At 43.1% G+C, this 15,418-nt stretch overlaps 1 protein-coding gene across 3 annotated transcripts; it reads left to right on the plus strand.

The window, feature by feature from the left end:
* The first annotated feature begins 59 nt into the window (after positions 1 to 59).
* Positions 60 to 15,111, plus strand: CGRRF1 (cell growth regulator with ring finger domain 1). Of its 3 annotated transcripts, XM_061998189.1 has the most exons (7): positions 60 to 367; positions 501 to 949; positions 5,558 to 5,697; positions 6,920 to 7,097; positions 7,290 to 7,437; positions 10,442 to 10,549; positions 13,783 to 15,111. In XM_061998189.1, the coding sequence occupies exons 2-7, from the start codon at positions 846 to 848 to the stop codon at positions 14,131 to 14,133; spliced, it is 1,029 nt and encodes a 342-aa protein (XP_061854173.1). In that variant the 5' UTR covers positions 60 to 367; positions 501 to 845; the 3' UTR covers positions 14,134 to 15,111. The 3 variants fall into 3 exon arrangements, with proteins under 3 accessions (XP_061854173.1, XP_061854172.1, XP_061854174.1); XM_061998188.1 differs by having other exon boundaries at positions 60 to 949; XM_061998190.1 differs by lacking the exon at positions 501 to 949.
* Positions 15,112 to 15,418: the final 307 nt, after the last annotated feature.

Genomic DNA, 15,418 nt, shown 5'->3' on the forward strand with positions numbered 1-15,418 from the left:
TTTCCCCGCAGGGAAGGGAGGGTCCGTCAGCCGCCGTGGCCGCGGGGCCGCCCCCGGGAGGAACGGGCGCGGAACCGGGCGGCGCGCCTTAGGGGCGGCAGTATTTAAACTCTGATCCGCTGAGGATCCCGCTCCGTGCCTAGGCCGAGCCGAGATATCAGCACACTGGCAGGGCCAGGGGTAGGTCCAAGGAGGATGACTGCGGTTAGATGAGGCCATTAACGCCTGTTAGTAACTTCGTGTCCTTTACTGAAACACCAAGAGGATACATAGAGAGAGAGAGAGAAAAGCCTGTTAAAAAGGCTGTCATCAGCCGGAACGCCTGTCTCATTAAATACCAAGAAATTCAAGCATGAGACAGAAATTGGTAAGCTCAGTGGCTCGCGGTACTTCTTGTTTCCACCAGCGGAGCGTAATTCTAGAATTAAACCAGGGTTCGGAGTTCACTAATGACAAACAGGGGCAGCGAGTGCGAGGCAGGCGCTTCTCTTCCGTAACAGGCTGTTGCTAGAGGGCTGCCTCGGTGCCGGAGGAAGCACCTGGCCTTTTCCGCGCCGCTGGGAGTGTAAGATGGCGCCGTGACAGAAGAGAAAACGTCTTCTCGGCCATCTCGTGAAGGTGAAGAACATCACGGCCCTGCTCGGTGGCGCGGAGGGACAAGCAGAGCTGCCGCGGCTCTGCCGGGGACAGGAGCGCGCCCGCCCTCGCGCCGTCGCTAGGCAACGCGGCCCCGCCCACCTCCGGGCAAGCTGAGGGCAGCGGCTTCTCCCAGCTACTGTGCATGGGCGCGAGGCGCGGGAGCCGGCTCGGCTCGGCTCCCCGCTGCCGGGGAGTGACCCGGCCCCATGGCCGCTGTGTTTCTCGTCACGCTCTACGAGTACTCGCCGCTCTTCTACATCACCGTGGTGTTCATCTGCTTCCTCGTCACCAGCGGGCTAGTGCTGGGCTGGTGAGTGGGACGCAGGGGCCGGTGCCGCCTGTGGGGCCGGCCTTGCTCCTGGAGGCCGCCATGGGGCGATGGGCCGTGGCTGCGGAGGTCTGGCGATATAATGAGGTGGCACCTCCTTGGGGAATGAGTTCCGGGGCTGTGGGGTTGGCCCTGAAGTGGGACGGCGCCGGGGCGGGCGGTTGCGGATGAGGCTGTGGGGCCTGTCAGCGGTCCGGGAAATGGGGTTGAGGAGGGCTGGCACTGATCATAGGGGAGGAGCGGCTGCTCCAGCAGCAGGAGGGATGAAAGCTGTGGGGAAAAACCTAGTGTCCAGGAGAGGACCCTTAGTGGGAGGGTGGGGGTTAGGGAGGACCATTGTAAGGGAAATGTTTGTCACTGTTGGAGGGGGACATCCCAAATCTTGATGGTAGATAAAATGAGCACATATTGAGTAAGGTGCCTGGTGTTAGGCCAGGTAGCAGCTAAATTTGCCAGGCTTTAAGGCAGGGTGGCTATTGAGGTGTGAGAGTATCTAGGACCGCTGATGGGATACCAGTCTGTTACACTGATGAAGCTCAGAGGAGAGGGGATGTTTCCGATGAATCAAACAGGGTGCTGGGACTGGGACGAGGAGGAGCCTGAAACAACTGACCTACTAAAGTGTCTAGAGAGACAGGTGATGAGTGGAAGACTTTATTCAACTTGTTCAGCAAAGATGCATTGTTGCCTTTTTCAGAAACAGATCCCTGAATGTCTGTTCACAGCACCGTTCTGTTGATTCTCCTGCCAACTCAGGAGTGTCTGTAAATGTAAACACTGATACTTGCCAAGCAGAGAGCATTGATTAGCAATCAAAATGTTTTAAGCAGGGATTGTGGATACACCACATTTTTGTGGCATCTGGAGAGAATAAAATATGTGTTGCTGTGCTTCAGGGTTTTCCATCCTTTTAGCATTGCAGATGTTTTAGCTGCAGCTGCTTGTTCTTTTGGCAGCTTATAAATACTCTGCTTGGCTTCCTTTAGTTTTAAGTCTTTCCCTTGTTTGAGTCGTGCTGTTACCTGCCACTGGCTCAGCTCAAACATAGGCAATTTCGGTGTGAGGAAAGTGTATCTTTTGATCGTTCAGATATGCTTTGTGGAAAGTTTTTGTTCTTGTTTGGCATTGCCTCCCCTAGTGCTGGGTAAGTGGTAGTGAAGGCAAGATTAGTCTTTGTTGTCTTTTGCTGGATGAAGCTCTACCTCATTCTTTACTTTGAGAGAGATGTAGTAGAAATCCTTTTGATAATTCTCTCTGTCCCACTGATGGTATTATATTGCCATCTAGTTCTCTCTACTTTTCCTTTTTTACTTCATTGGTTCTTTGGACATCATATATTTACCAAAAAATGATACCAAATCGTGATTCAAATAAGTCTCCTGCTTGCATATCCCAAACCAGTGATCCTTTATCAATTTAGTCATTGTTTATCTGCTTATAATAAATGCTTTACAATCCCGTGCTGCAAAATACCTGAAATCAGGATGCCAGAAGATCCTTACATCTACAGGCACGTCCTTTGATGCTTTCTGGGCTACAGCATGTGCAGAGGAGTGTCCAGGAGCACTTTTATTTCAGGATCATCTACACTAGATATTGTTTTACTTTTTTTGGTAAATATATACAAACTGTCTCCAAAGAACTGTTAGTCAAGCAGAAGAGTAGCCAGGAGCACATAGAATATGTGAGTGTGTGGACAGCTGCTCAGAGACATTTGCTGTTTCCTTTGAACCTTGCTGAATGTGGCTGGATCACCAACAGCCTCCAAGCAACTTCAGCACGTCTGCAGCTGCCATTACAATTTAAGTGCTCTTGAACTTCCTCAGGAAAACAATTTGATCCTTTATTTGCTGCACAGAGTACTGTAAATGCATATAGTGTCATATAAGTGCATAATGCTTGATACGTTGCTGTAATGACATTGTCTCCTCCATCATTTTTGGCATCAATTGTCAGCTTGTTTTATGGATGTGTTTGTGATGGTGTCAGTCAGCCTGAAAAACACCAACTGCTTAGGAGTGTGTTAATGTTTTGATTTGCAAAATCATGCACTTACTTGATGAGTGTCTGTTTTTATGGACAGCCTTGGAGAGCTACGCCTCTGCTCACAGTGTCTAAGATGCTTTCTAGAGCCAGCCCAATAGATGCTCTGGTCACAGGAATGAGGTGGAATTTAGATTACCTGAATATGGCCACATGTGTCAGCTTTTAAGCTGGAGATGAGGGCTTGTAGCAGGAGGAGCTGTTTGCTGAGCACCCATTTGAGGTCCAGACTGCCCTTTGGAGAAATTAACTCCTGAACAAAACCATTGGAAACTCCTGTCTTTTCTAAACTAGCATTGGTCTGAATAAATTAATTTTCCCGTATATCAGCTAATGATCTAGGCTGATAGACCCTTAGATCATGAAATAAAAACTCTATCTTTATTCATCCTTCATGCACAGAATACTACCTTCAAATTGACAGAAACACTGTATCTTATTGTTGAACAGAAAGGCCTTTCTGTCTTCAGCTGCTGCTAAAACTGTACTAGAGGATTTTTTCTGTGGCTGCTTTTCATGCTGATTATCCCATTGCTTTCAACCAGCAAAGAAAGTTTCCAAAGAGCAGGGTTTTTTGCTTCAGACTCAGCTGCCAGATGGTATAAAACAGGAGGCATCTTTATGTGCGGCTGGAGAGATTAGCTCCATTGAGTTTTGGATACTGAATAAGAGAAACAGCTGCTGCACCTGGTTTCTTTGTAAGACGTTGAACTAGTGTGCTTCATGACAGCCCCAGTGAAGTCAGCGTGGCTGTTTTTACTTTTACTCTCCATGCACACAAGCTAAATATGGCTGAATGCCCTATGTCATATCATCAAAGAAAAGCAAATGCTTCCATCAAAGTTTAGCAAACCAAAGGAATTGGTGACACTCAGGCATGCAAGACATTAAATGGTAAAGGCAGATATTTGTTAGGCTGCCAGAAACAGGTTGCTGCTGTTGAGAATGGCTTGGAGAATTCTTTTTCCTCATCTTGAAAAATCACTTTTGACTGATGATTTTCCCTGTTAGCCTTACAAAGGGCACCCCTCCATCATCACTCAACAGAAAACAGCCCAATGTCAGTGGAAGCTCTGCTTTTCTTCTTTGTTTGAGACCGAGGAGCTGGAAAAGATTTTCAGACCCCAGGAAAAGGAGCAGTTAAGCCACAAGATTGTTTGGCTCTGAGTTGCATTGTACATGAAGTTGCTTTAGCAGTTTTCAAACTGATTACATTGAACTTGGTAGTGCCCTTTTCAGCTTGAGTTTTTGGTATGAGACCCATCTTACTGTACCAGCTGCTATTTTGGTTAACTCAATGGAAACAATTGCTGCGGGGAAGAGCTGATGCTTCATGCCATTCAGAGTTTTTCAGTCCCCAGTATGCTGCTGACTGCATAAACTGCATAAAATTCAAAGCCATTAAACAGGCCATCACCTCAACAGTACAGGTGCCAGTGACAAAAGCATAAATACAAGAAAGTACAGCCTGAGCTAATTAATAACTCTTTTCTGAAATGCATTAATGAAAGACTCCCACAGCCTCTCCCTGTGGCCTTGCTAATGAGACAGGACTGGATTAATGCAGTTAAGAAAATCTCTTCAGTCTCTGAAATAGTCTTCTGATTGCATATCTGTGACAGCTCCTGTAATCAGATTTTGGTTATTGAAAGTTCTTGCTATCACCTTAAAAAGTGAATTATTTTTAGCCAAGTGCAAAAGGCAGTCTGTTGTGGAGCTTGTTCTGTAGCTACTTCTCTTTTGAAATGGTTCCCTTCAAAGCCCCAGGCAACATGAAAATCTTGGGGTTTTCAATTGTCAGGAAGCACCCCAAAATATTCTTCCTTACTTTTTGAGTTTTTATTTTGATTGATAGGGTGTTTAAACTTTTAAATCTTTGCTTCAATGCCCTTTTAGGGTCAGAATATCACTTGTGGTAGTGTGTTAGTTTTGGCTTTGAAGAGGTGTTAGAGTCTCAGTTTTGATTTTGCACTTAATTTCTGGCTCAAAGCAGAGGGTTTACAACTCTGATTTAATATCAGCATATTGTTGTAATTGAGGTTTACGTGGGAAATCAGGATCCGAGTCTCCCATAAAAAGGTTTTGTTGGCTGTAGTTACAACTAGCAATATCTTAGGCCTGAATTATTTACTCTAAGGTCATCCTTTTGAGTCCATTAAGGCTGTGCCATTGTTGCAAGCAGTGAATTTTTGGGGTCCTATGATGGGATGTGCTAGAGTCTCAATTGGGAGAGTCAGCTCTGGCTGATTGTTTGCCACTAGAGGGCATTGACCATTCTCATTATTTTTATTCCCGGTCTGGAAACGCAGGAGTAAAGTATTTCCCTTTTAAAGATTTTCTTGTATCTCTGTGAAGACTCCTACCCTCTGCCACGAAAAGCTGGAGTCAAATTGGCAGGCTATATTATGCGTGCATCCCAGTAGATAACGCTGCAAAGCCAAGCTAGCTCTATTTGTGGTGCTGCTTGCTATTTAGAGCTGAAGAAAGATTCAAACGTGTCAACACTAACACTTAACCCACTTGTTCTTCATGTTTCATGTCTCATAGGTTTGGTTTGGGTGTTCCTGTTATTCTGAGAAACTCAGAAGAAACAGAATCCAGCACAAGAGTCTTGAAAAAGCAGATGAGACAAGTGAAGAATCCTTTCGGGTTAGAAATCCCTCATTCTGCTACAGCTTCAGTAACAAGTCAGTGGATTTCTGATGTGCCTGGTTCTCATCAGTTTGTTCCTGAACTTAGTACTTTCTGGTTTTTTGCTTTCACCCTTTACCAGACTTCCTCATAACATACTTTCTCCCCTCACTACAACACAAATTTACCCAGCTTATCAGTGCAGTGCTTTCAAAAGTTAAATGTTTGTATATTTAAGTACAATTTAATTCTTATTTATGAAACACTTCCTGCTGTAACAGTTTTTTTAAGTAACAAAAACATTTGCAGATTGCCAACTACTGTGGGTGTTTGTGTAAACTTTAGGTAACTGTAGAATTCTGTAGAAGTCATTATGGAATATATGCCACCTCCTTAAATCTAAGTCCAGATCTCTGGAGGTGTTTGGAAGTGCACTACTATTAATAAATAAATTCTAAAAAAATCTCTGTGCTTCAGTGCAAATTGAATTTAAATTCATCTCTTTGGATCAGAGTTCAAGGAGTTCCTGAAATCACCCACATGGGAAGTGAAATTGATACCCTTCTGCATCATTGGGTGTTAGTATGCAAGGCTGAGCATCCTCTGCCAACACAGATATGGAGCCTTCCTATGAACATCAACAGGGCTGCAGCAGTTTTACCCCTCCCTCAACAGAGAATAAAACAACCAGCAAGCACAACAACTTAGTTTTGGTGACTTGGGTTTTTGCAGAAGGTTCAAGCAGTTGAATTTGGTGGGACTTTTCAAGAGTTCTGCTCCCATTTGTACAGTAGGTGTTTAGAAGTTAACAGGTTGGGCAATTGATTTTTGGAAAAAAAAAATGCAACTCTTTCTATTCTCCCTCTGCATGATTGAGAGGACCTTACTCTGAGACCACAGAGAGTGTTGTAGGCCAATGATCCAGTTAATACAACTATCTAAGGAAGGAGTGGACTTTGGGCTAGGTCTTGTGCTCTCGGGTCTGCTAGTGAGTGTGTAAAATGTTACTAAATGTTAAAATTTACCCCTCATAAAATGCCTTTGCTGCTTTTGTTAGCTTAATCAGCCATTTTATCCCCTCACACCCACTTCCTCATCTCCATTGACTTTCATCAGCACTAAACCTAGTCTCAGTTCTCCAAAGATTAGATTATACTGATAAAAATCTGGGACACTGAAGTTGTTTTCTGCTTGTTGCCTTTTAAGAATCTAGACTTAACACTTCCAGAATTCCTGCACACAGATGAGTTAATGAAATCCTTATCTTGTTTCTACAAGAGGGTATTACACTGACACTTGATTGTCTGGAAGACTGTATTCTTACGTGCTACTGGGGCTGCAGTGTTCAAAAACTCCACGAAGCATTGCAGAAACATGTCTACTGCTTCAGAATCAAGACCCCTCAGGCCTTTGAGGATGCTCTGTACAGCGAATACCTCTATCGACAACAGTACTTGTATCCTTTTTTAAACTGTTTTGACCAAATATGCTCAATTCTTGGCACAGGGAGTGTTGGGAGTTGTGAGCATTCACCAGTTCTTGGCACAATGTATTTACGAACAAATATGAGGACAACCGTTCTTTGTGTAAATGTCACATTTGTCTTCAACTGCACTGACACTGATTGTTTTCCTTGACACATACAAAGCATTAAAAAAAATGACAAGGAAGAAAAATATTGTCAGTTACCAGAAGATGCTCAAGTTGTCAATTTTGGCCCAGTGCCTAGATCTCGCTATCCACTGATAGCATTGTTGACGTTAGCTGATGAAGAAAATGGAGACATATATGATATTGTAAGTAATACAACAATATACTTAAGAGTCACTGTATTTAAGGTCTGAACATTTCAGGGGAGAGGCTTGAATAAAACAGCTTCCTTTCCCTGTCCCTTAGAAGTTGGTCCCTAACTCTGTCACTGATGACTCAGGGGAGCATGGCAGAAGAGCAAGGATAATTGTTACATAAAAATGATGTATGCTATTCAAACAAGGCTTATGACTTTCAGAAAGCTCATATCAACAGAGGTCCCTGTGGTCAGATGAACAAGGGTTGTGGTAGGTTGTTAAGCTGTTAATCTGATTTTCCTGATCACATAAACCTGTGGAGGAGCTCTTATGTTGATATGTTGATTTGGATAGCTGTTGGCAAGGTAGGAAGATTTTTGTTTTGGTGTCTGGCACAGATATTTGAGTTGATTGCTGACTTGACTGTTGGGAACACAGAAGTTGCCTTCCTGCAAAAGGCCTGAGTCTATGTTATAGAGTACATTATGTCTCACAGTAGCCAGATCCAGGTCATTTACAGGAAGGTGCAAAGGTCTTGGAGCAGACAAGTACAAAATACTCATCTCCCCAAAAGTTCTCCTAACCTCTTAAAAATCTTCAGCTTTGTCACATGCAGCTCAATATCACTTCTATGAACTCCAAATTGACTGTTTTTGGAACAATTTGGGACACACTTTTATCTCCCATCTTTTGATTTGGTTGCTAATCTGATTGCACTGTCTGCTTAAACAATAACACAAATGAACTCAGAATCAAATTGCCTAAATCCACTGAATGCTTTTCCATACATTCGTTTGGAAATTGTGATCACACCAGAGCTCTTTTCCCTTTCCAAGTGATGCCTGCCCTTGTCTTCTCGTCACTTGACCTTAGGACTGCCTTCCTTCCTCCTGTCCCCAAACTTGTATAAATATAGTGTGGAAAGAGATCTTTACCACTATGGCAAGTACAGTATTACCACATTAGTCTCACATCTGTGTGTCAAGCTCTGTCTTGAATTATTTTGTGTGTCTGTCTGTCAGTGTCATTTTCATCCTAACTATATTTGTGGCTAGATGATACCTATTTGGTTTTGTGCCAGTTTTTCTCTAGCTGCAGAAAATTAGCATGACCACAGATAAGTCTTATAGAAATTATGTGAAGACTAGTAGGGTTGAAGTGGAAGAAGGCTTAGATCTCAGGGCTGAGTATAAAACAGAAGATGGAGAAGTAACTTGATTATGGTGTACAAGTATTTACAAAGAGAGACAATACCTGCTGCTCAAGGGAGAGGCATTCTATAATCAAGCAGTCTAACATTTCAACTAGATCATAGTATCACTATCTATGTTTCTGTACTACAGGACAGCACAACAGAGGAGTGACAGTAGCTTGAAGATCGAGGTGCTCGTGTTAGGAACTGGTCCCACTTACAGTTCAGAAGTTGCCTAGGTGTCTGAACAAACTGAATTGTGGAGATGTGTCACCATTGAGAAACCACTTAGGGTCGGATGCCATAACACAAATACACTGAGAAACATTAACTTTTCAACTCTTAGTATCAACACACAAAATCTGTCATTTTAATGGAGATTTAAAAGCTTTCAGATTCACAAACAAAGCTAATAGTGGTGTGGGATTTGTGGTTTTTATTGTTTTGAGGGTTTTTTTGAGGCACTATGTTTTAGGGAAAAAAAAAGACCTTGCTGCCAACAAATAGTAAATTCAGTTAGTATGGATGCACATGTATAGATACATATGTATTTAAACTCTGCATGTAATTAGCCATGTGTGGATCTTGAAGTGCAAGTCTGACCTGCCTTTAATTTTTTTTTATAAACAAGACAGCTTTTTAATGTTTTTCTTTCCTCTTTTGACAGCTTCTGGGAACTACAATAATATTGAATTTAACTTTCTTTTTTTTCCTTTTTCCATTTTAGAAGCTATTATGTACTTTGGGCAAGGTGAGGGGTATTAGGCACAGCATGCAAGCTTTGAGTGCTTTTTATTTGGAGAAAAATGACTCTAAAGTCAACCCATGGGGTTCTTTCATAATCCTTTCCACTGAAATTTGTCTTTTGCACACTTGGTTTACAAGCCAATCAGTGACACTTCTAAATGCTTTTCAGAGGCTACAAACTGTGGGCCATGTGTTTGGGAGAGAAGTGGGAGAAAGTAGAGAAGAGTCTGTCTTTTACATGTTCCCCTGTAATTCTGCTCTCAGGCTTAAGCTGATTTTTTGTGTTGAAGACAGCCTGGGATGTGGTTGCAGAAACTGCATGGGACTTAAATGTACACATTCGCTTGGGGCTAGCTTGGTGCAGGATTTGCCAACTCCTCTTCCCTCTAGGAGGAGCTCATCATGAGTTGGCAGAGTAGAAAGAGGAGTGTAGGAGCTACTGCTTCTGGTTGAAGTCATTATGTGAGTAGCCTCTCCGAGGCACAGCTGTGACTGTGTAAGCAAGCCTCACCTCAGCTGGATGAGTACTTGTCCTCAGGAGCACCACGTGTGCTTAGGTGCCTTTTGGGTTTAGAGCCACATGCCATTAGCTGAGAGCAGTCAGAGCAGCTCACTGCTGTAAACTGCCCACAGAAGGGCTCCGTGGAAAGCTGCAATGCCACAAAGTGCTGTCTTATGCTGCGTCCTGTTTTTATGCTCATTCAGCATATTTTTGGATCTCTGCTTGAAATCCACATTGTTGAAGTCACAGAATCACAGAATTGTTTTGGTTGGAAAAGACCTTTAACCCCTCCCTTCACACTGCCAAGCTAACCCACGTCCCTCAGCACCTCATCTATGTGTCAATCAATACCTCCAGGGATGGAGACTCTGCCAAAGTCCTGATTGTCTAAGGAAACACGCAGGTCAGAGGTTGTAACCAAGTATGCAATCTTTCAAGCAAACTGCTCTACATGATATGGGAAGTTGGACTGGATGATCTCTAAAGGTCCCTTCCAACCTCTACCATTCTATGACTCTATGATTCCTGTAACAAAAAGAACAGTTATTAAACAGCGCTTTTTTTTTCGTTAGATTTCAATGGTGACTGTAATTCATGTTCCTGATGAGAGCTACAGACTTTCCTGCAGAATATTATACCGGTATCTACTTCTGGCTCAAGGTCAATACCATGATCTGAAGGTAAGCCACGTACTGAGTCTTGTTTTCTTTGGGCAACAGTGTTTAGTTTGTGTAGCCTTTCAGGAGCCTAAATTAGTATAAGAATTTTATTGTCTATCCATACATTTTTAAGTAGTTCCAGACAAAGTTACGGTACAGAAATGTTTTATACAAAAATATTCAAGACTTCCTGGAGGAATTACTTGATCCTATTCTCAAGGCCTAGGTACTGTGCACTTATTAAAGTAGTAGCAAGACGTAAACTAGGTGTTGAATGCTTCCTATTGTGTTGCCCATTGTTTTACCAAATGACGGAGTGGCGGAAAGGACACAGACACTAACAAAAAGATTAATCTCCCTTTACTGTTTAACTCTAAATGTTACAGAGAAAAATAGAATAACAAAAAATAAGATAAAACATTAAATTACAATAAACTTTTTCCTAAACAGGAAAAAGCATAAGCAAGGTAATGCACCTAATCATTACTATGGGGGAACAGAGATAATGAGTAAGAAAGGTACAACACCAATTGCCCTATTGATATGTTACCATCATCCAGACCCACAGTGGCTGCAGAGTCCCGATTGCAGTGAGGGTTTGTAGAGCCTGTCCTGGCAATTGGGAGCTCCTGCACAATGCATCCACTTGTAGGGAAAAAAGTCACTGCAAGAGGGTCCAGCTTTTTATATTATTGAATAAACAATACGTAACTTCATCAGTGGAATATAGCATCATAGAATTGTTTCGGCTGGAACAGACCTTTAAGCTCATTGAGTCCAGCCTTTGTCCCAGCCCTATCAACCACTGGACCATTTCCATAAGTGCAACATCCACCTGTCTCTTAAACCCCTCCAGGGACTGTGACTCCAGTGCCTCCCTGGGCAGCCCCTTCCAATGCCTGACAACCCTTCAGTAAAGAAATTCCTCCTCATATTCAGTCCGAACCTCCCCTGGCACAACTTGAGGCTGTTTCCTCTTGTTCTGTTACTTGTTACTAGGGAGAACAGACCTGACCCCCACCTGGCTACAACTTCCTTTCATGTAGTTGTAGAGAGCGATAAGGTGTCCCCTGAGCCTTCTTTTCTCCAGGCTAAACAGCCCCAGATCCCTCAGCCATTCCTCACATGAAACGTGCTCCAAATCCTTTTCTAGCTTGGTAGCTCGCCTCTGGATCCTCTCCAGCACTTCAATGCCCTTCTTGTAGTGAAGGGCCCAAAACTGGACACAGTGTTTGAGGTGTGGCCTCACCAAAGCCGAGTACAGATCACCTTCCTGCTCCTGCTGGCAGCACTGTTCCTGATACAGGCCAGGATGCCACCGGCCTTCCTGGCCACTTGGGCACACTGCTGGCTCCTCTTCAGCCGCTGTCAACCAACACTGCCAGGTCCCTCTCTGCCCAGCAGCTTTCCAGCCACTCCTCCCCAAGCCTGTGGCACTGCTGTGGGTTGTTGTGGCCCAAATGCAGGACCTGGCCCTTGGCCTTCTTCAAACTTGTGACATTGGCCTTGGCCCAGCCATCCAGCCTATCTAGATCTCTCTGTAAAACTTCCCTATCCTCAAGCAGATGGACACTTCCACTCAGCTTGGTGTCATCTGCAAACTTACTAAGGGTACACTCAATCCACTCATCCAGATCATTAGTAAAGATGTTAAACAGGAGTGGCCCCAGTACTGAGCCCTGGGGGCACCACTCATGACTGGCTGCCAACTGGATTTAACACCATTGACCACGACTCTTTGGAATTGACCATCTAATATCTGGCGTTATCCTCCATTGAGATACCACCTGAAACTTGGCCAAGGCTTCAGGAGGAACCAAAGTTCCCTTATCTTCTGTTTTTTTTCCTCCCTCTAACTTTCAGTTGAGGCTGATGATCTGCTTTCCCATCCTTGAACACCAGCCCCTGCACACACAGGAACAGACACATTAAAAGCATGAATCCATTCTCATAGACGTCTTAGCTACATCCTTCGCTAATATTTAGAGACTTTATTCTCATCAACAATTGCATTTTGTCTAACCTACCTCTTTTGCTAATACCCACACATTTCTTTAATGCAGCTATTGTCAGTAAAGAAAGTATTGTCTGTAAAGATGTAGCAAGTGCAATTATGGAGGGTCCAGCTGGAGGCCAGCTATTACCCATACTATTACTGTTTCTCAGGCCTTGGCATATCACTTTTCTACAGAACATTTGTTACTTCCTCGCTAATCTCTCAAACCAGCACTTTCTCCCATGCTGCCCTTCAACTGGGAAAGCCTCAGAGAAACCTGTCTTTTAATCTTTTTTTTACTACAACACACAGACATTAGGAACCTTCCAAGCACACACCATGCTAAGTTAAACCCTTGTTCTCCTTATTCCATTCCAGTTTCTCTTATCTATGAATGCTGGGGGACTATCTTTATCTTCTGTCAGGCAGTTGATAATGTGATTCTGTGCAACAGTACTGTGATAATAAAAATACTGTATGGTATTGATAAGCTAGAAATTGGGCCAAATCATCTGACTTAATTAGCATTCATTCAGAACTATATTTGTCCAAATGTTTTTCCTGGCCAGTTTCTTTGCTGATATAATTGATCCAGGTAAACTTTCCTGATGATCCTTTTAGTTTTCTTTTCATGTAGGGTTGTCATTGTAAAAACACTGCTGAAACTGAAGAGAAATAGCTCTGCAGCTGCAGTTTGTTGAGTTGTGTAGTGTGCTCTCCAAGAGCATATTTGGCTGCATGGTAGTTTACTGGCTCTGGTACGAGATCATGCCCACAATAATTTGAACTTCACAGAAACTAAGACAAAAAGGAGCATGGGATTGTAATATGAGCAAGAGCAGGATGCATTGAGTGAAGTAGATTTGACAGCTTGGTGGATATATTTTTGGTAGGAATGGATTGAAATATCCCTCTGGGCACAGAGAGTGATACATCAGTAGCCGAAATGCAAGCTGCTCAAAACCTAGGCTGTTCTGTTAAAGTTCATGCATGTACATTGATTGCATTCAGCTAACATTTGATTGCTTATCCTTAGTATTTTCCCAGTGTTTTATGTAACATTATGCTTCTGAAATGCCTTTAGCTGATGGCCATGCAGCTGTCCAGACTCGGGCAAAAAGAATGAGCCTGGCACTGTTTGACCCAGTGGAAATCATTGAATCGGGCTCAGTGGAACTTGCATTTCCTGTGTGTGTTTGTTGAGGTATGAGAGGAGAGTTTTGTGACTTGTAAATATTTGTGTATATGTGTATTTTAGCAACTCTTCATGTCTGCAAATAGTACTGCACCATCTTCAAGCGATCTGGCCCCTGATGAGAGAAGCACTGACAGAAGCTTGCTAGAAAAGGCTGGACTGGCTGAAGATGAACCAGAACTGCATGAAGAAAACAGTAAAGACTGTGTTGTTTGCCAAAACGGCACCGTGAACTGGGTACTTTTACCCTGCAGGCACACGTGCTTGTGTGATGGCTGCATTAAGTACTTTCAGCAATGTCCAATGTGTAGGCAGTTTGTTCAAGAATCTTTTCCACTTTGCAGTAAAAAGGAGCAAGATGAAGGTGAATCAACCTCCATCTTGCAAGACGTTCTTCCTAGAAGAGTTTTTTAATGGGGAAAAATAATAGAATACACCAAGACTAAGTGTAGAAAACAGACTGTTTATGGGAGGATGTGTAGCATTAACTTCTAAGGGTTTGCATTTTATTGTTAGGTAGTTTTCAGCTTCCTCATTTCTCTTTGCTCCATATGCTCGCAGGAGCGCTACGCTTCTCCATGCACTGTGGACAGAAGAAGTGCGTAGGATATCTTTGAAGGATGTGATTTTATTTATAACTTCTTACTAGTTTTTCATGGAGTACTATTGGAGGCTATTTTGATTACTAAATTTAGTATATCTACTAAAAAAAGAACAAAACTTGCAAGCAAAGTTGCACATAAGCTCGTTCTGTATTTATTGTATTTAAAGTACTAGAGCTCTACAGAATTTTTAAATTTAGAAACATAGCACTTTACAGAATGGATCAAATGAAGGAAAGTAAATATTCTTCATTGCAAAACCCGTGTCTGTCTATTTTGGAGATGAAGGCTGGCCTGTGGCAAGAGCTGGGATCTGGAGGTGTGATGCAGGACACTGTTTCTGGCTGCTTTGAAAGATTTGTATGTGTGAGAGGCCTTAGCCAAAACCCCTTGGAATGAGTGAAAAGATTTTTTTTGTTGATTATTGTAGGCTCGAACTAAACATTGCTGACACTTTCAAGCCTGAGCCTCTGCTGTGGCATCTCGAAACGCAGACTCTCGGTCGCGTTAGCAATGGCTGTAAGAACTTGTTCTCCATGCAAATGTCGGTTAATTACTCCACAGAGTGGTCACTTGGGTGGTTTTGTGGTGCCATTCTCACACAAGCAGCCTGCTTTGGGGAGTTGCCAACTCTTTTTGCTTGCATTGTCAGCTGGGATGCAAAGTTAACCATTTGCCTTTTATCAATAGTCCCAGGGAATTTACTTTCTCTATTAAAGAAGCTAAAGAATGGCAGAAAATAATTTCTTTTACCCTCCAACGATGTACTGTTGAAGGCAATAAAAATGGCTGTTGAGAAGAGAAAGCATTGCTTTGCTGCTTCTTGAGAGAGAGATGAATTCTCCTAAAGACAGACAGGCTGTGTTTCATGTCTGCTCATGTAAGACAAAAATACAAATGCTCATTAGAACCTGTAGAAAATGGCGAGTAGCTGCTTTCTGTCCTCCTTCTTATCCCCTTGCAGCTTTGCCTCACATCTCATTCCAGTACAGCTGCTCCATGTCAGGGACAGAAAGCCGTGCTCCAAGCTATTCAGCATCACTCTCCTGCACTTCCTTTAACAGTACAAGGTACAGACAAGATGCTACACACCCCCA

Source organism: Colius striatus, chromosome 6 (genome assembly GCF_028858725.1).
Source record: "Colius striatus isolate bColStr4 chromosome 6, bColStr4.1.hap1, whole genome shotgun sequence".
Lineage (NCBI taxonomy): Eukaryota > Metazoa > Chordata > Aves > Coliiformes > Coliidae > Colius > Colius striatus.

Bases quoted from the DNA above. Each gene is read 5' to 3' on its own strand.
- CGRRF1 (XM_061998188.1), top strand. From the start codon at position 846: ATGGCCGCTGTGTTTCTCGTCACGCTCTACGAGTACTCGCCGCTCTTC. The intron at 950-5,557 runs GTGAGTGGGACG...CATGTCTCATAG, and splicing joins AGCGGGCTAGTGCTGGGCTG to GTTTGGTTTGGGTGTTCCTG. The intron at 7,438-10,441 runs GTAAGTAATACA...TTTTTTCGTTAG, and splicing joins ATGGAGACATATATGATATT to ATTTCAATGGTGACTGTAAT.